The sequence below is a fragment of the Falco cherrug genome, chromosome 5, assembly GCF_023634085.1.
Source record: "Falco cherrug isolate bFalChe1 chromosome 5, bFalChe1.pri, whole genome shotgun sequence".
NCBI classification, from domain to species: Eukaryota; Metazoa; Chordata; class Aves; order Falconiformes; family Falconidae; genus Falco; species Falco cherrug.
This window is the reverse complement of record NC_073701.1, coordinates 34,846,226-34,865,427: the sequence shown is the minus strand read 5'-3', so window position 1 is coordinate 34,865,427 and position 19,202 is coordinate 34,846,226. Positions and strand designations below refer to the sequence as shown.

At 51.1% G+C, this 19,202-nt stretch overlaps 2 protein-coding genes across 3 annotated transcripts; one reads left to right on the top strand and one right to left on the bottom strand.

Moving 5' to 3' along the window:
• The first annotated feature begins 98 nt into the window (after positions 1 to 98).
• On the top strand, positions 99 to 8,422 carry ANKRD54 (ankyrin repeat domain 54). Of its 2 annotated transcripts, none has more exons than XM_055712033.1 (8): positions 99 to 380; positions 777 to 824; positions 3,402 to 3,500; positions 4,037 to 4,108; positions 4,511 to 4,558; positions 4,683 to 4,807; positions 5,666 to 5,773; positions 6,454 to 8,422. In XM_055712033.1, the coding sequence occupies exons 1-8, from the start codon at positions 152 to 154 to the stop codon at positions 6,526 to 6,528; spliced, it is 804 nt and encodes a 267-aa protein (XP_055568008.1). In that variant the 5' UTR covers positions 99 to 151; the 3' UTR covers positions 6,529 to 8,422. The 2 variants fall into 2 exon arrangements, with proteins under 2 accessions (XP_055568008.1, XP_027671859.1); XM_027816058.2 differs by lacking the exon at positions 99 to 380 and adding an exon at positions 398 to 532.
• Positions 8,423 to 14,989: 6,567 nt separating this feature from the next.
• GALR3 (galanin receptor 3) lies at positions 14,990 to 18,499 on the bottom strand. The gene is made up of 2 exons (XM_005446776.4): positions 18,127 to 18,499; positions 14,990 to 17,506 (listed from the first exon to the last, which is right to left on the bottom strand). The coding sequence occupies exons 1-2, from the start codon at positions 18,474 to 18,476 to the stop codon at positions 16,624 to 16,626; spliced, it is 1,233 nt and encodes a 410-aa protein (XP_005446833.1). The 5' UTR covers positions 18,477 to 18,499; the 3' UTR covers positions 14,990 to 16,623.
• Positions 18,500 to 19,202: the final 703 nt, after the last annotated feature.

Here is a 19,202-nt window from a genome sequence, read left to right as displayed (position 1 = left end):
GAAGACGCCTCTACGTCCCCATTGGCTGCACACACACACACAGCGGAATGCGGCACTCTTGATTGGTCGAGAGGACACGGCCCGCCCCGTTGTTACCGAGACGACCCTCCCCTCCCCTCTGCCCCTGCATCCCGGCCCGGCCCGTGCAGGGATGGAGGGAGGCAGCGGGGCCGCAGCAGCGACCGACACGGAGCCGGGACCGGAGCCGGAGCCTGCGTTGGGGGCCGGGTTGTCGCTGGGGGCGGCGGCGGGTGCCCCCCTCGGCTACCTGCACGTCCTGTGGCAGCGGGAGGAGCCCGCAGGCAAGATCCCGGCCCGACGCCTGCGCAGGGCCGCCCGCCTCCACCGCCGGCTGGGGCCTACGGGCAAGGAGAGCCACGGTGAGCGGGGGGCAGCGCCCCTTCCATGGACCGCCCTTCGCTGCGGCCGGCTCCGTCCAGGCCTCAGTTGGGTGCAGAGCTTCTGATTCGGGCAGGCGCTAAAGCTTCGGCTTTCCTGCGGTGGGGCTCTGGAAGGAGGTCGGACCTGCCCGGTGGGCGGCTTGGGAAGGCGCCTTGCTCCTGCCGGGTGGGGTGGCCGTCCGGAATGGGAGGGCCCGTGGCTGGCCCCAGGAGGTGACAAGAAGAGTGCCTCTTACCTGGGCTCTTGATCTCCTGAGCCAGCACCAGCACGGTTTGAGCCCTGACCAGAGCTCGAGCACTGGGATGGGGTGTTTCAGCGGGGAAATGCTCCTTTTTTCTCTGTGCTTTCTAGTAACTGCTTTCTTTTCTCCATAGCTCTGAAAAGGCTGCGTGAAGCTGCCAATAGCAACGACTTGGACACAGGTAGGACTTCTCCCAGTCCTGCTTGAGACCTCTTCCTGGAAGGGCAGTTTTGTCGAGGGCTTTTGTTTTAGGAGAGGAGGAGGAGGGTGCAGATAGTTCGTGGCCATGGTGCTTTAGATGCTGCAAATCTAGAACTGCTTGTCTGAAGCCTTGTTTTGCTCTCTGTGCAGAGTGAGGCTGGTTACAGTATTCAGTTTTTCACTGCATCTGGTTCATAGTGTTAGTTTTCCAGCTGCCTCAACCTAATCAGCACTGCACTGTTCCAGCTTTTTTGGTATGTAACTTTTGTGTGATTGCAAGCAGCAAAAGAGTAGTGTTTTGGCAAGGTGGAAAAGTTATGTTTATCTAAGCCATACTGTGTACAATGAGACAGTGTGACCCAGCAGCTCAGAACCAAGCCCAGTGCTGGACTCTGCCTCTCACAGTGACTTCAGAGAAGACTTGTGGCCTGTCTGTGACTCCCTTTACTTCTCTATACCATAGATTAGGTGGGGTTTGATATGTAGTGTCCAGCAGCGATACTGGTGTATATTATTTGCCCCTTATTGTTGTCCTTCTGTCGTGGTTTAACCCTGGCTGGCAACCAAGCACCATGCAGCCACTCACTCACCTCCCCCTCGCCCAGAGGGATGGGGAGGGGAGTCAAAAAGAGTGTCCTGTCAACGTTGTTCTCACACCAAATCCAGAACGCATCACTGCACCAGCTACTAAGAAGAAAATTAACCCAGCTGAAACCACGACACCTGCTTAGACTAACTATACTGTCCCCTCAGCTGTGTTGGCCTAACTGTTTATCAGGCCATTCTGTGAACATAATTGGAAATTGGTTTGACTTGTAGAAACTTGCCATATATCAGAACGGGGGTTTGTCTAGCGTGCTTCACCCTTTGGCTCCACAATATGTTGTTTCATGAACTGATGGATAAAGTTAATCTGTGAGCTCTGTTAGTACAGAAAGGCTTGGCTTCAGTCACCAAGTCAAGAGGAAGAATGAAAGAATCGGGCTTTATGAAAGTCTTGGTTTCAATCCATCTTAGAGTTTTACACCTGTTTTTGATACACAGGTTCCCTTGTTTTCAACCCTGCTGTGTTTTGTATACTCTGCAACTTGAGGAAGACTTGTTTGATGACAAATTTGTTCTTCATTGACAAGTAAAATGTTGCTGTTACCTGCTGTTACTTGGCACTGGGTGGGAGAGGTTATGTCATTTCCTACTGGCTTCGGGGCAGGACTAGGTAAAGTGTTCCCTGTTAACAGCTCTCACAGGTGACACTGTCAGTCTCCCTGTCTTTCTTCTGGAGTATCAAACATCGCACATTAATGCCACTCCCATCTCTTCAGGTGTCCTTTCACTTCTATACCACACTTAAAGCAGTAGGTGTGTAGGAAGAAATTGAAATATGACTCTGAAAGCTGAGATGAATGGTGACTTTCAGTGATCTAAGCTACCTAGTTTCTTGTCTCCAGTACTGGTCAGATTTGACTGTTACAGGATGTGCTGTTAAAGAACTCAAAATACAGCAAATCTGTCAGTATTTTTAACAGCTAAAGGAATGAGAGCTTTATTTTACAGACTGATGACTACATCAGGATAATCTCAAAACAACAGGAGTAATAACCCTTAAAGTTGTTCTTACACATGTTGCTGTAGATGCTGCTTTTATGACCCTAATATTTTCAGCCTTTACTGGTCTCTGACTTTGTTATACCCAATACTGGAGAGTCATACTAGTTTGTCTTTCTGTGTGAGCAGGTTTTTCCTTGATACCTGAGAAAAGGAGGTACATCAGGTTACAAGAAGTGCCAGTGGTGGCACTGAAGAAGCAGGGGGAATGAGTGGATGATGAGGGAATGCGTAGGTGATGGTATGGCTACTTGGGCCGCTCACTATCTCACTTCAGTACCTCATCTCCTAAGGGTCTATTTGCACTGCTCACCTGCCTGCTTCCCAAACAGTAGCCACTGTCAGTATGGCAAAAACTTAAGAGTTTCAGATGAATGTAGGAAGGGACATAGTCAAAACAGGTGTGGGGAGGTGGCTTTTTTCACTGCATGTGGTTATACTGTGAAACTTTTTGCCACAGGTCCATGTTGATGTGAAAAGTTTACACATGTAGAAAATGACCATGCAAATCTACGGAGAGAGCCCATGGAGAGATAGTAAGCACAGGACGCTAATTCTAGCTTGAGAAGTGCCCGAGATACAGCTGACTAAAGGCTGTGAGTTAGCCCCATGTCCTTGCTATCTTTTTTGTGCTCTTCTGTAGGTGTTTGCTGCTGATTGTCCTTGGAGCTTGAAAATTTGGCTAGGTGGATCCTTAGCCTTAGCCATTACAGTTGTTGGCTTATCTTTTATAGCAATACATGGAAGTTGGTGAAAGGCTGTAAGAGAGGGTGGAGGGTACGCTGCTTAGGCTGGTTCTGCTGAGCCAGGGTGTTGGCTGGAGCTCGTTCAGGTCCAGTTGACTTTTCAGCTGGCAGAGTGTGCACCTACCTACAGAAGAACGGATGGCATTTCCCCTTTCTGATCACGTGCCCCTTCAGCTTACCTGCTTTCTTCTCCTTGGCACTGTCAGTGCAGCAACTCTTGGAGGATGGAACTGACCCCTGTGCTGCAGACGACAAAGGCCGGACAGCCCTGCACTTTGCCTCCTGCAATGGCAATGATCACATTGGTGAGTGGGGAGGGGAAGTTCTGTTAAAAATTAAAATTTAATTAAAATGTAGTTAAATAAATTGAATTAAAAAATAATTTAAAAGCAGCCTCTCTGTGGCAGAGATTTCAAAGGATGCTTTTTAATTTGATTCAGTGTGTGACAGAGATTGCTTTGGCCTATCAGAAATACAGAGATTGTTTTCTGTGTGTTTTGTGGCAAAGTTGCCAGCTAAACTGGCTCCAGGGCTTGCCATGTCCCCCTGCTGAAGGGGGAGCAGGAACTCCCAGCTTTAGGGGTGTACTGATGCAGAAGGAAGGGTGTCCTTAGTCCCAGTTCTTCCCTTTAGGAGACTAGGGACAGTGGCACTGTCTGGCTTTGTGCTGGGTCCTTCTGCGTTGTTGTGCCAACCCTCTGTCTCTGGGAGGAAGACGATGAGCTGAACAGTAGCATCCATAAGGCATCCTGGTGGCTACTGCATGGACCTGTGGCCCATGTGGGCCTAACCTGTGGGGCAAAGGGAAGGGACTGCTGTAACTCTCTTTTCTTGCTTCCAGTGCAACTGCTTCTGGACCATGGGGCTGACCCAAACCAGAGAGATGGGCTGGGAAACACCCCCTTACACTTGGGTAAGTGCCACACAGAGGAGCTTTGCATGCTGAGATGTGAGGTGATCACCACCTTGCTGTTCCTTTCCTCTCCACCTTCCTCTTTCCTGAGCATAACGGTATGCGTCCCCAGCTTTAGGACGTAGGTGGAACTCTGCACTTTGTTAGTTTCACTCCTCACAAAGGTTTAACGATCAGTTTGAGAAAATCAGTTTCCCTCCATCTGCCAGCCCTAAGGAATGCAGGACCTGTTCCAGAGAGAGTACTCAGGCTTGAGTGTGAGGTTACCCTTAGCAAGTCAGCTGTTTGTCTTTCCCGTGGCAAAGAGCCTTTTGGGAAGCAGCAAGCTCCATGACTGAGCAGAAACTCCTTTGTTGTTTGCTAGTACCTCTGAGTTGTGTGTCCTGTGTTTTCCCTCCCCAGCTGCCTGCACGAACCACGTTCCTGTCATCACCACGCTGCTGCGCGGAGGTAACATTTCCTCTATAACAATTACAGCCTGTCCCTTTCCTGCCCTGCCCCTGTTTATACTCCCCAGGGACACTAAGTCTTGAAGACAGACCTCACTTTCTGTCCTTGCTCATGCATCTTGCAGGGGCCAGAGTTGATGCCTTGGATCGAGCTGGCAGAACTCCACTGCACCTCGCTAAATCAAAGCTAAACATCCTGCAGGAAGGACTCTCCCACAGCCTGGAGGCTGTACGCCTTGAAGTGAAACAGGTAAAAGAAACAGTCCTGTGTTCTGGTAAAGTGGTGCAGCCCCTGGCTGTCTCCTGCACCCTTTATTTAAATACCTGTCTGTAAGCTTTTAGCTGCTGTGAGGAGAGTTTGACTCTTTCCTTCTGTTTTCAGAGACCTTCCTTTTTCCCAGCCGCTACTCTGAATTTTTGCAGGACGTCTCTTGGCTCTGGTAGGCCAAGGCTGCATTGAATGTCATAGTTCTCAGGCTGTATGGAGCACTCTTTTCTTTAACCACCCTGTAAGACAGATGGCTTATGGCAGGAGAGGGACCACGGCATGAGGCTGTAGCTATGGCTACACATGCAGGGACTCTGCATTCCTGCACAGCCTGCCCTGCTTCAATATGTGGGAACAGGGAATAGGAAAGCGGTCATGGGGCTACATCACAAATGCACAAGGTGTGGGCCTCTCTTTGGGAGCCATATAGGAGCCACAAGGATTTTCATCCCCAGTGCACAAGTGGATCTTGCTGGATTGGGAAGTCCCTGCTCCTTACAGCAAGGGAAGCTAGCTAGCCAGCCACAAAGAAAAGTTTGGCGCTTTCAGGGCTAGACTTTATGCTTCTTCAGTGGGCCTGTCTCTCTTCCCTGTTCTTAAACCAGGCACAGGGATCACGACAGTCCATCAGTGGCTGATAAACACCTCTGGTGTCTCACTGGGCTCTGATGCTGCCATTAGTGCTCTCCAGTTGCTTTGCATGTGTTCTTCTGTATGGGTCATGTACTCTGCCATGTACTGCAGTGTCAAGGCTGTGCTTGGCAATTTAATTTTTCCTGTAAAAACATCCCAGTCTGGTGCGGCTATCTGATGTTTGCCTCTTATTCCTGCTGGTTTCAGATTATCCAGATGTTGCGGGAATACCTAGAGCGTCTAGGGAGGCATGAGCAAAAGGAACAGCTGGATGACCTCTGCTCCAGGTTACAGAGGACTAGCACAAAGGAACAGGTAGGCAGCGCTGAGCTACTGTGACTCACCTACTTGTGTTGTGACTTCTGTGCTTAGGAGAATACAACTGCATGAGCAAGGTGACAATGAAGACAGTTTTGGAAGCATTCTTGCTCATATTGGGTAACATGGGCAAGTTACGTGATGACTTGTGGTACTTCTTTAGGTTGGAATTCAAAATGCAGAAAGCATCACTGTGCCTAGCAGCTCAGCAGAGAAGCTGCATGTCAGATTGGCCGAGGCATTTTAAGGCCAGGTTCAGCACAACTACACAGGATTGCTGGGCCTGTTTGGGTTTTTTTCTACAAAAGACTGGCCTTTAGAAATAGGCTTAGAGGAAACAGCCCTAATACCATTTCTGAGCTCTGGGTAATGCAGCAGCATACTTGTATTTTCAAGGACTGACTAAATGGTGTGAGGTGGAGATCAAGCATCAACCTCCTGAGTAATGAGGAGAAGCTCCCACTACCTTAATTAATATTTGTTTGATCCTGAGGACTGGAGCCCTTCTACATGACTGTGGGACCAAAGGGATTCTGCCCTAGTATAAGCTTAGTGTGGGCCTTACTGGCAGTCCTGGTGCAAGGATGGTTCCTGCTACACAGGGGTTTCTTCTGTGGTGGTGGGTGACTGCGCAACTGTATTGCCCTGCTTAACGGCCAGCTATATTCTTCTGGCAGGTGGACGAGGTTACAGACCTCCTGGCCAGCTTCACATCTCTCAGCCTGCAGATGCAGAAGATGGAGAAGAGGTAATGGGCTTCCAAATCATCTTCCTGATGCAGCAGGAGAAGCCTTAGAGAGAGAAAAAGAGGAAGCTGAAGCTTGCTTCCCAGAACGCTGAATAAATATTGCTGCCAGCAGCCATTCCTGCCGGATCCACTCTCCAGTGGTGCTTAGATTTTTCCTGTTGGTGCTGCTGCAGCTGCCTCGTGGGGAGGCAGCACGCTTTGGACAACAGAGACAACAGACAGTGCTGCAGCTGCGACTTTTGGAAAAAAGGAGCTGCTCCTCTTTATATCAGATGGGCTGGCGCTGAATAGGATACCCCTTCCAGAGATATTTTGCCTTCTCCTAAGCACCTCAGTTTGATGTAGGTGGTGGCTGATGCCATGTGCTGTCACCAGCCCTGACACCAGCTGGGCACCATCACAGAAATGCTTGGAACAGGCACCTTTTGCCACCTCCACAGTACTCAATTGCATGGGGGAGAAAGTGGATGCCTCTGACAACAGAAGGCTTTCTGCTGTGAGAAGAACACACACTGAATTCTGCATGCTAGTAGCCAGGCAAACATACTACCTTGAGAAACAGGCACCAAGGCTTAATCCTAACCAGGGCAGAGGATCTATCTGGTTATAAATGCAATACAAAGCTTTTCATTGCTAGACTTAACAGCTTTCACTGGCCCTGGTTTTTGAATAGAATCACATAATCATTTAGGTTGGAAAAGACCTTTAAGATCAAGTCCAACTGTTAACCCAGTACTGCCAAGTTCACCACTAAACCATGTCCCTAAGCAGCGCATCTACATGTTTTTTAAATGCTTCCAGGGATGGTGATCCCACCACCTGCCTGGGCAGCCTGTTCCAAGCTGCTACAAGTCAGTGCTTAAATACTATAGTGAAACACTTGCAAAAAATACCCAGGTAGACAGCTAGCACATCAGAGCTGCCCTGATGCAAGAATAAGGTTTGGGATGTGACTTAATCCTAGTGCAGTTTTAGGCAGACATTTGCATCTTGGAAAAAAAAAAGAGGAAAAAAGAAACAAACAAAAAACCACCGTAACTGAGTTTTGTGTTTCCTGTTACTAGCGGTCTCAGGCAAGAGGTCCGGTTGCAGCAGGAGGTGTTGTGTATTCAGCTGTATTACTGGGCTGGGATGGAGGTGGATTTAGGTCTTCCTCAGCAGCACCAAACCCACAGCTGATCCATACTGTTCCTTGCTTGTCATAGAGATGTGCTGCTCCAGGACCTTCAGTGCAGTGTGAGGAATGAGTTATGAGCCCTGCTGGAAGCCTAAAGTGATGCAGCTATGAAGAATGCAGGGAATTGCTCTTGCTGCTCTCTTGCTTCTGCCCCACTGTGGTTAGACATGAGGATGTAGACAGCTTTGTTCTTGGAGCGGGAATTCATGAAGTCTTGTCAGTAGGGTGCCAACAGCAGCAGGGTGACAAGAACATGCTCAGTAGCAGAGTTCCCACCTGTGTGCCACACCTAAAAGATACAGTGTGCTGGTAGCTGTACCCATCCCACAGCTCGGGCATCACTGGTTTGGAAGTGTTCATTCTTAGGATTCAGCCTAACCATGCAACAGCCACAGTCTGGAGCTTTCTTCAGAGACCTTCAGGTCAGCATGTTTCCCTAATGTCTGGCATCTTGTCCAGGAAGAGGCTAAGTGGACTTCCATGTTCAAAGCTGAGATACCAGAAATATGCGTGACTTTTAGATAAGTTCATCTGTGGGGTGCTAGAAGCCATGACTGGGACTAACGGCCTTGTGGTTTGGCTGGAGCTGTCACTGTGAATACTGATATTTTGTTAGGATATGCTGAATGGGAAGGATACTGAGGGGGTGGGAGACAATCTGACCTTTTTGTATTTTGAACTTCAATAAAATCCTGTCGGCCTTTTTGGACTCCTCAGCCAAGTTCGCTCTTTTTCAGAGTGGCTCATTCCTCTTTCTTTACCTATGTTCCAGGCCAAACTGACAGCACTGGATTTGGTAACCGCTACTCTCCTACTTGCTGCTGAAATCAGAAGTGACAATACAAAATTGTTTGAATTCAAACACCAGTCTGTTTGCAGATCAAAGTACGTGGTTGCTGACTCGCCTTCTGATCTTGGGTGTCACAGCCAAGAAATGCAAGCTTTAAACCTAGTTAGTTGCTGTGAAACCATACAAATAGAGGAAAGAGAATCTCAGTGGGATTGCTTTAAGCTGGAAGATGGGATGTTCTGCAAAGAGGAAAAGCAGCCTTGCCCAGCCTGTGCTCCTGCAAAAGCTCCTGTGGAGCTGGTGGGGAGAAGGCAGCTGAACTTGAGCCTTGCCCCATGCCAGATAAAATGGCTGTGCTATTGTCCTGGGACAGCTGTGAAGAGATCGGAAGGGACTGAGGGGCTGGGGAGGGACATCAGGGCATGGCAGAGAATTTCCAGGGTGGTCCCTGTGTGGGGAGTGGGTAACCTTCATGTCCAGTCTTTACTTAACCATGTTGCTTCCTTTCTTGCAGCCTAGCCTTGGTGTCCACATACACCCAGCTGTCAATGCTTCTGCACTCAACAGCCTTGTTGCTGAGGAAACCATTAAGGCACCTGAAGAGCAGGCAGCTGAAATGCTTTTTGTTGCTGCATTTACCTTAGTTGCTGATGTCTGCTAACTAGACACAGCTTGGAAGCTTTCCTCAAAACCGGAATACATCTAGCTGGGACTTGGAACGAAGCTTTTAGCTTGAGCACACGTGATGTTGTTGTCCAGCTCTTCAGGCCTTTGTCTTGCCTAGTGCTGGAGTTTTTTATAACCTCTCCTGACTGTATACCCAGGGAGGGGGAAAGGGGGGGGTGCTGCAGCCAGCCAGAAGCAATTGCCTTGCCTCTGTGGCACTGCTCCCTCCGTTGGAGGTGAGGCAGTGCTGGCAGTCCCCTGGAGGCTGGCACAGTGAATGGAGGCAGATAAAACAAGCAGGCTCACAGGAAAGTTTTGCCACAGCTTTAGTGATAACACCAGATCAGAGAGAGAAAATGGGATCTGTTCTTCAGTGGGGAAAAAATGTATTGTGTCAGAATCGCATTCGGTGAATCCCTGCAGTCAGTTCTGCTTTCCTGCCTCAAGGCTGAAGCACTGGGCTGCTGAGAGCCACGTTGTGTGGCTGGCACTAGACTGAGAAAAGCTTTAGATTTCTGTGTGTCAGCTAGTCATGCCATGACTACCCTGCGTGCTCAGCAGCTGTGTCTGGAAATAGAGTTAGGTCCTGGGGAGGGAAAGAAGGAAAGAAATGGTTCCAAGGGAGGAGGAGAATGTGGCTTCACGCTGTGCTGAGAGCTGTTCACTGGCCTTGTATTTTTTTTTCTGCTGCTCCCGATCTAGAGCCTTCAGCATCTCCCAGCTGCTTTTTCTCCTGCCCTTGCACCTCAGGCCACTGATTTCCCTGCACAACTGATAGGTGTGAGGTTAGTGGCAGCTTTCTGCATCTCCCAGAGGTGTCTGCTGCAGTAATGGAGAATGGAAACAGCGTAGGTTTCCCTCTGCTATTTATTTTGCCATTAAACTCAGTCCAATCTCCTCATTTCCCTTGTACTACCCCATCAAACACACCTTCCAGGTCACTTCCCAAGTGGCACATTGCACTCCTCAGAGCCATGACGTCAACCAGGACTTGATCCAAGGCCTTGCTTCCCCCTCACCACTACCTCACCTCCACAGACACTCCATTTCCCCTACTCATTCAGAGCATGGCTCTGCAGTGAATCTGCTGAATCCGCACCAGCCAAACCCAGCAGCAGCCTCCCCGGCTCTGCAGCTGCTGCTGTGCTGTAAGATGCAACCCAAACCAGCCAAGCAGAGGATCTGGCTCATCCAAGCAAGCGAAGACTGAAAACCTGCTTGTGTTTCACCAAGGACCCACAGCTGAACAGCAACCCTGAACAAAGCCTCCCAGCAAAGCCGCCTGGATGTTATGAGCAAAAGGCCTTTCTCTGAAGTACGCACTCACCCACGCAATCGAATGCAAAGCGCACACTGCAGTATGTGTGAATATCAAGAATCTGTTCAACTTTTCAGCAGCTGAAATAATTAAACTCCAGGGTACCGAGCCAACATCTGAACTCCATTGCTTCCTCCCCCTTTGCCTTTCTAGCAGACTCCAAATCCATCATTGTAATTATCTGCGCTACTAAAGAAGCTCCATGAAGCATCTCTGGCAAACGTCCCACCCTCTCATCTGCTTCCCCCGCTCATTCCATGAGTAAGACAGATCCCTTCTCCTCCGTTACAGAAAGGTACTTGCAGGAAGATGCCTTCTTCATGCACTGCGCCTGGCCAGCGTGGGAGAGCAGCCCTGGGCACCTCAGGGCCATGGGGTGACTAGGTGGAAGAGCCAGCAGTTTTGATTAGGAAGCTGATAAAGAAGATATGGCAAATAGCATTCCTCTGGGTTTTTTTCTGAAAGCTCTGAGAGGGGAAGAGAGCATGTGTTTTTTGGAAGAATTAAATCAGCTGGCAACCTGCTATGGCTGCTCATGGATTAGGAACCAGCAGCTAAACCCAAAAGCAAATAACCAGACATCCCTATACCTACTAGTGTCTAGTGTCCTGACCAACCCTGTCACACTGTTAGTTCTCTGCCTGCGAGCTGGTAAGGCTGTCCTGCCATGAGCTGCCTTTGCAGGGCTGTCCTGACTGCTTGCAGAGGGTCTGTACCAGGTCCCGTTCCTGTGAGTGCGAGGAGAAACACAGGCAGCACTCCAGTATTTTGCTGTGGCAAGGGATTTGGAGCTGTCCTAGCAGCTCTCTGTCTCCCCCAGCACCATGTATCTGCAGACAAGGAAACCTCCCAACCAGGGCTGCCAGATTTGCCTGGCAGACACCTCCCAGCAGAGTCAGGCTCCTGGCACACATGCTTGGGAGATGCTGGGCACCAGCACACAGCTTTCCACAGAGGGTAGCTGTGCCCAGCTTGCAGAGAAGCTGGTGCCAGCCACTAGCTGCAAAGCCCTGACCTGCTCTCACCTGTCCCGTTCCCTCTGCTGCGTGCCGGCTCCCAGCACGGCTCAGTTCAGCTGATGTGGCAAACCGGCCTCTGCAGGGTTAAAGGTGAGCTAGTCAGCCCAAATGATGACAAGCAGGAAAGAAAGTATAAGCAAGGAGTCATTAATTAAGGCAAGAAGCTGAAAGCACAGACTGCAGGATGCTAATCAGTCTGGAGGGATGGCTGAGTGGAAAGCAGCAATCAAGCTCCTTCAGCTTTAATTAAACCTGGCTCTATATCAAGGATGCCTTTTCTTCACCTCTGCCTTTGAGCTGAGAAACCAGTTGGACTGCACAGACAGGAATTCCCCCCTGGCTCCTGAGCCTCACCAAGCCGGGCTCAGCGTCTGCCCTTCCTGCTCATGTGCTCCCCAAATTCGGGGCTTAGTACCAGGCAGAGCTTAGGGATGGGAGCCAGGACTTGCAGACACTTGCCATGCTAAATACACTTATCCCCTAGGTCTTCTCTCTGTCCTGTTTTACTTAAGCTTCATCCCAACATGTAGCAGTCAGTCCCAACCTGTTCCGCTCCCTTTGCAAGCTGGGACCAGGAGGAGCAGGATCGGGGCAAGCAACTGCCCAGCCACATGTGGGCAGGAACAGGCAGCATCTGGCAGTGCCACATCACTGCTCCCAACTGCCATTTCCCTCTCCCTCCAGTGCTTTGGGCTGTGAAGTGAATCCTCACCCACAAGAAATTATGTATACATTCATATCGCCTGGAGGCTGCTTGAGACCCTGTGAGCTGGCCACCAACCACAGCGTCCACAAGCCATCCCCAGGAAGGTGGGCAAGCCATGCTGGACACATTTCTGAGAGGCATTGGCCACAGAGGAGTGGCAGCCACCGTGAAGGAAGGGAGCTGGAGAAATTAGAAACATGCGTAGGAGACAAGGGAGTCTCAAAGTGCAGAGAGCAACATCAAACACTTGAATGGAAAAAGAAAAACAATTCCCAGTGCAGCACTTCGGCTGGCCTCCACGCAGGGAAAGCGGTGTCCTTGCAGCTGAGATCCAGCGAGGCGCGCAACAGCTTCAGCGAGGGTTAGAAATACCACATCACCTGGGAATTTTAAGAGCCGGCAAGACAAAGCAATAAGGGAAGATTTATACAAACAGAAGGAGGGGACAGAAAGATAAGAGAAATAAGGGGGGTGGGGTGGGCTTGTGGCTCTGCTCACGCACATCAGCTCTGCAAGCCCCTTGCTGCCTGATGTCCCCCAGCCCCACCGTACAACACCTACAACACTGACAGCATCAAAAGACAAGGTTGGGGCCAAAACCCCTTTACTTTTGAAAGAGCCTTCAGCTGCCTTGCCGAGGTCCCACTGTACATGGGGACAAGCGAGGACACCAGCGGCTTCTGCAGCCCATGCAGGGCTCAGGACACCGCTGACGGGGCTGCACAGCCTCCAGCAACTTTGCACTTGGCACAGCCTCGTGCCAGCAACCGGCTCCCCATGAGCAGCGGGCTGGCAGTACATGGCTCCTCTCTCCAGCTGGGGCTCCCCAGCTCGGCTCCCTCACTGTTCTAATTTGCTAGAGATGGCTGTGGTCCCTGCGGGTGTCCAGGTGATGGAGTCTGCCATAGGACCCAGACCTTGCATCTCTGCCTGGAAAGTCAGCCTGTAGGGCTTTGTTGGGAGGGGTATCTCCACGCGCGTCTGGCTGTGGGTGGCAGGGTGTGGGGGAGTGAACTGCCCTGGAAGGAGAACCATCTGCCTCATCCAGCGCAAACGTGTTCGCTCTAAAACCTCCTGCTGCCGTGACGGTCTGTAGCTGTTTCCCAGCTTCGGTGTGGAAGTCTGGAGTGTCTAACAATGTCGCTGCTTTCACCAAACACTTTTTGCCTGGCTTTCCCTCTTTTACCTGCTCTTAGGGCATTATGGGTGCAGATCTTCCTCATGTTAAGAGTTACATAGTCAGGAGCCACACAGCACTAATTAAACGCCATATGTAATGAAAGAAAAGGAGAGCTGTTGCAATCATGTAAAGTTTACGAAATATTGAGCTGGGATGGTGGCAGATCTAACGATTTGTGGCTGAGGCATCTCAGACCTGGTTGCAGGATTGTGGAGGAGGCGTCTGAGGAACTCAGAGGGGCTTGAGCTCAGTTTAATGGGTCTGAATGAGTGAGCTCATCTCTTTCGGTGCCAACAGAAAACTTAGTGGGGATAAGGTGTGGGACTGATGATTCTGGCCCCTCCTGGAGGAAAGCGAAGCCCCTGAGATGTTGTCAGAAAGCAGGATGCTGAGATTTCTCCCTTGCCTTTCACCATGGAGGTCCTTCCACAGGCTGGTCCCTTTCCCCTCCTCAGGGCTTGCCTGGCCAGCAAGAGCAGTCCCTTTGGCCCCTCCTGGTCTCTCAGGTGATTTGTCTTAGTCGCCTTCCCAGGGCTTCTTCCTGGTCTTATCATACAGCATCACCAAAAGCTCCCAAGCCACAGGACTGAGGCTCAGAGGCTATGCCTGTACTGGCAGATAATGCAGGATCTGTCCTGCTTGCACTCGCAAGCCAGGTAGCATCACACAGCCTGTGTCCCCGCAGCTAAGCTGCCTCATCCCTGCAGAGGATAGCCTGAGGTAGTTGCAGTCAAATGCAGCACGTGGACTTGGCACACTGTGTGAAGCTGAGAACTCTCCTTGGTCCCCCTCCCCTCTCCACTCATGTGATGACTATGTGACCAAATGGGAGCTGTATGAAGTCAGCCACGTGTCTGGACCTGGCTCTGCCAGGCACCATGGCAAATCACAGCACTGCAGATCCCACCGGCTCCCTCCCTCACATGTGTGCTAGACTGATCAAAGGCTTTGCTTGGGTGTTTTTCTGGGCTTCTCTGGCAGCCTGATGATGCAGAAAAACTTTAGAGAAAGCTGCTGTGGGGCTGGGGTCCAAGATAGCATAGTGTGCTCACCCCAGCTCTGGAGCAGCATGACACTGCTGGGATGGGGAGAATGTTCCTGCCAAAACATGGGTGCTCTGCCAGCACATTGCTTCCCGACTCCCTCATGCCCCCTTGCCCTCCCTTCTTCCCTCTGCTTCTAACCCCTTGCTTTGCTGCTTTCTGTCCCTGTGGATGGCTCCCACCCAGTCCCACACATTTCTCATTTATATTGCCCCCCTCCACCTGTCCTCTCACCATCCCTCCTTTTCCCTCTCTCTGCTTTTGTCTCCTCTTCTACGACTCTCTCTTGAATACCAGCAGTGCTGGATCCATCTTAAAACCTTCAGCTTTGCTTCTGCTATACATTTCTTCAGTGTCTGCAACATCAGACAAAAATGTGCCCTGCTAGTGAGTTGGGAGCACCAGACAGTGGTCAGATGGCTCAACAGCCTCCACCACCTCCAGCCCAAACTGCAGAGCCCAGCGCCCAGAAATTGTATCCAACACACAGTAAACACAGCAGGAGAAGGAAATTACCAGCATTTATTAAGGTCAAGCCAGGGACAAATTCCAATATCTTCTGGTGAATGCGATTTCTTGTCCCACCCTGCCATCCCCATGGTACTTCCCATCCTTCCCACTGGCAGGCCAGGGGGACTGTTGGCTCTGCAGCAGGGTATCATTGAGCTGCTACTATAGCTAAAGGCTTCCCAGCAGCTGCTTGAGGCAGCAGGGACAGAGCAGGGGCAAGTTTTGCTCTCTAGAGGACATGGCTCCATCAGCAATCTCACAACCATGGCTGTCTTGGAAGGTGTCCCAATCCGCTGGGCAGTGCTGGCTTCATGCTCTCCTGGAAGCCCTCTCCATCAGGTAAAATGGAGTACTGAGGAGACAGGATTTAATCAAGTGCACGTGGCTGTGATCAACCTGTTTCTTCCTCCTTTGCCTCACCACAACTGTCACCTGGCTCCACAGCTCGTTTTGCAGCTTGGCTACTTTCTTCTGCTTTGGTGACAGCCATCAATTCACTCATAATCATCACCATCACATGGAAAAAAATGTCTGTCCAAGTCAGTAAACCACACACATGGGGCTAATACCAGTGAATAACGTCACTGCTCAGAGAGTAACAGGTCCTTAAACCCCAGAAAGAAGGGATGAAACTGAGTAGCCAAGAAAGATCACAGAGGAGGTAGCAATCCCTCAGGAATTTGCAAAAGACAGACAGAAAGTAAGCAGAGGCATTGATCAGGTGGAGCAATGTGGTGGAAGGAGGCGTTACCAGGTTTGTTTAGGAAGAACTGAGGATGGCTATCAAATATTTCTGAACTGCGAGCAGGACTATGAACTGGGACAGGATCCTGCAGGATCTGCTTGCAAGAGCTAAAGCCAGGTGGAACAGAGCTCTAGCAAACATCCTCCAGTGAGTACTTCTGGTGGGGCAGGGTGGAGAGAAGAGGCTGGACAGATAGTCCTTTCCTCTTTGAACTTCAGAGATGCCATAGGTGCAGAAAGGAGGCATGCAGAGGTGTCCACACACAAGCCTTTCCATTCTTCACCTGTCATGGCAGAAATCATTTGAGTATGACTAGTGACTGCTGTGGAGTTTGCATCATCAAGCTGTTGGCACAGACAGCTGGCTTCCTTGTACATCAGCCGGTGTGGCAAAAGTCCTGTGATGTGGTTGCAGAGGCAAAGACAATGGAGGTGGACAAGGGAAAAGAAGGACATGTGAGCAGCAGACAGTGTTTCACTGCTTGGGGCTGCCCAGGGGAGAGGCTGCCAGCTACCCTGTTCACACTCAGGTCCCTATGCCCTCTCTTTACCCTTCCCACCCATGCTCTGATGTGCCCTTAACAGTCTGGATTTCCTACCACGATGTTTTCATTTTGGTTGCCTCCCTCTTGAGAGTTTCAAGGTGCTACACAAAATCAGCAAGTTAGGAAGAAGGGAAATGGAGGCCTGTTGCAGGAATACCACCCAGGTCATTTGGCATCACATTAACATGTCCCTCCATTCTGCATACGTACAGGTGGATTGTGTCATTCCTATATGAATGCTGTGGGCCAGTGAGTGAGGTTGAGTGGGGACAATGGGTTAACTGTGGCCACAGGATCCTTCAGTGGCTCTGCTGCATCCATTCCCCTCTGCCCCACACTATTCTTCCTGTTTGGGAATTGAGTGGCTACTCATGGCTGGAAAACGGGTTTCTTCACTTTGTTCATCTGTAGCGAACAGTCAGAAACTCCCGTGTTCCTCTTGGAGGGGTCATGGCTAGGGGATGGCCAGCTGTTGCCAAACTTTCCTCCTCCAGTAGCTCCTTCTGAACAGAGACCATGGCATCTTGTAGCTGGTGAGACCATGCTTTGGCATGACTGGCACCTTCAGGGTCCCTCTTCCTGGTGTTCTCCTCTGGGACCTCAGTCACCTCAGTGTTGCCTCCATAGAAACCTCTGATGCTGTTGGTGAAACCTTTATCCACATTGACCACGTGGACTTTCTTTCCAACTCTCTTCCTCTTCTTCCTGGTCTTGTTCTGGAAGAGGCAGGTGAAGACCTGCTTGAAACGCTTGCGGAAATGCTTGGAGATGAGGGCGTAGACAATGGGGTTGAGGCAGGAATTGGCATACGAAAGGCAGTGGGAAGCCAAGCGGCAAGCGTAAGTCGCTTGGTTGAAGGGGAAGTGGCCAAACCAAAAGCACAGAATGACCAGGTGGTGGGGCAGCCAACAGAGGCAGAAAAGGATGGCCACAGCAACAATCATCTTGGTGACCTTACACTTGGCCTTCCGGGACTCCGAGATCCTTTCTATGGGGTCTACGGAGGTCCACAGGAACTTGATGGTCCTGGCATATGCCAGGCTTACCACAGTCACGGGCAGGAGGTATCCAAAGACAAATGTGAGGATGTCCAGAACCTTTCGGCGCTGGTCCTCCCAGATGGGGATGCAGATGGGCACCCCTTGGTAATGGACAATCTGGTAGTAACTGAGGTAAGGCCCTGCAAAGAGCAGCGACAGTGACCAGATTGCTACAATGGCCACTCCTGCATTTCGGGAGGTGCGGAGATCCCGGGACTTCAGTGGATAGCGAATAGCCAGGTACCTAACGAGGAGAGGAAGGAGAAGGAGAGACCGAACACAACACGGGTGAGATGAGGTGTCTCTCCTGCCCTGTGGAGCTGCCATCTGTGCACTCCTTCCCATGCAGCCACTCATCTCTCCCACTTCTCTTGGTAAGGGGTGTTAGGGTGAATTCACATGGGGATCAGGGTCATCCCAACCAGCAGGTCTGGGATCTCTGTCACCTGCTCTGCTGTGCTAGCTTGGGAAGGACAAGCAGCATGCCTCTTGAACCAGGGAAGAGAAGGATAAGAGCAGGATCCAGAGGGATGTTTCTCCTGTGGTATGTTTCATGCCCTGGGGCTTTTGCGGTTCTTGTTTTTTGTGTGGTGGGCACCAAACCTCAGCACATGCCTGCACTCCTCCTTCCCAAGTAAGGGCTGGGTAACCAGGCCGAGAACTTGGCTTGGTGATGGGAGAGGGCACGTGGACCTGGAGAGGCTGGCTCTGCTGGTCCTGCTGTCCCTGCCTCTGGGGAGACCCTACCTGCTTATTACAGGATGCTCAACAGGGTAAGGACTGGCCTTCCCCCCACCTCTTAGATCAAGAGTGGCAAACACATTGTCCCTGAGCTAAGGGACTCAAAGGGAAGGGGGCACTTACCTGTCAACAGAGACGGCGGCCAGGGTGAAGCTGCTGGCATACATGGTGAGGTAGATGAGGAAATGCACAGCTTTGCAAGCAAAGGCCCCAAAGAGCCACCCATCCAGGGTGTAAATGGTGGCCTGGAAGGGGACACAGCAGATGATGAAGCACAGGTCGGCCATGGCCAGGTTAAGGATGAAGAGATTGGTGGTGTTGTACTTGACTTGGCCGTTCCGCAGCAGCACAGCCAGCACCAGTCCATTCCCTACAGTACCCAGGAGGAAGATGAGGGAGAAGATGACAGGCACAATGATCCCTGCTGCTCGTAGCTCCGGGCTGTCAGAAGAGGCATTCCATCCCCCTGACATCTCCCCATCTGACCGTGGGGACCTGCATGGGGGGAAAGGGAGACACAGCACCTGTGCAGGGCCATGGGCATGTGGGTGCTGGATGGTGTGTTGACCACAGTGGCCACCCGAGCTCTGGCCCTTTGGTGCCTGATCCCGGCCTTTGTTTGATGCCCATGTTTCTCCCAGAGATGCCAATCCCAACCAGACAATTAAGTGATGACACCAAGATCCTCATGGCGTTACTGGCAAGAATGCCGTTGGGATCAGTCAGTTCACATCTGTCTGGCTTGAGTGGAGCTGAAGCCCTCTTCTCCTGCCCAGATTCACATCCCCACCATGGCATCTCCTGTGCTCCCAGCCCTCTGAAGCTGTCTCAAGCCCTGTCCTGCTGCCTGGCCTCCCCTACATTCCTCCTACAATCCCAAAACTGCTAAACCTCTTGGGATTGCTTGCTTTGGCAAGTCTAAATCCTAGCTGATGTTAACAGGGCTCAGCTGCAAGGCCACGGGGAAGGGGGTGGTGGTCCCACGTGGGCTGAGAGTGGTCCTGGCACATCAACTTAGGGCTGTGCCATCTCTGGCAGCGGAGACCTGATGACACCCCACAGCAGCAGCACCCCACCATACTCCTGCCTCAAGGAAGCTCCTTAAGCTGGGACCACTTCCACCCCAGAACTGGCTGCTCCTTGCTCCCTGTGCAGTATAGTTATGCTCTATGGAGGAAGGGCACCTTAGGGCACCTTTT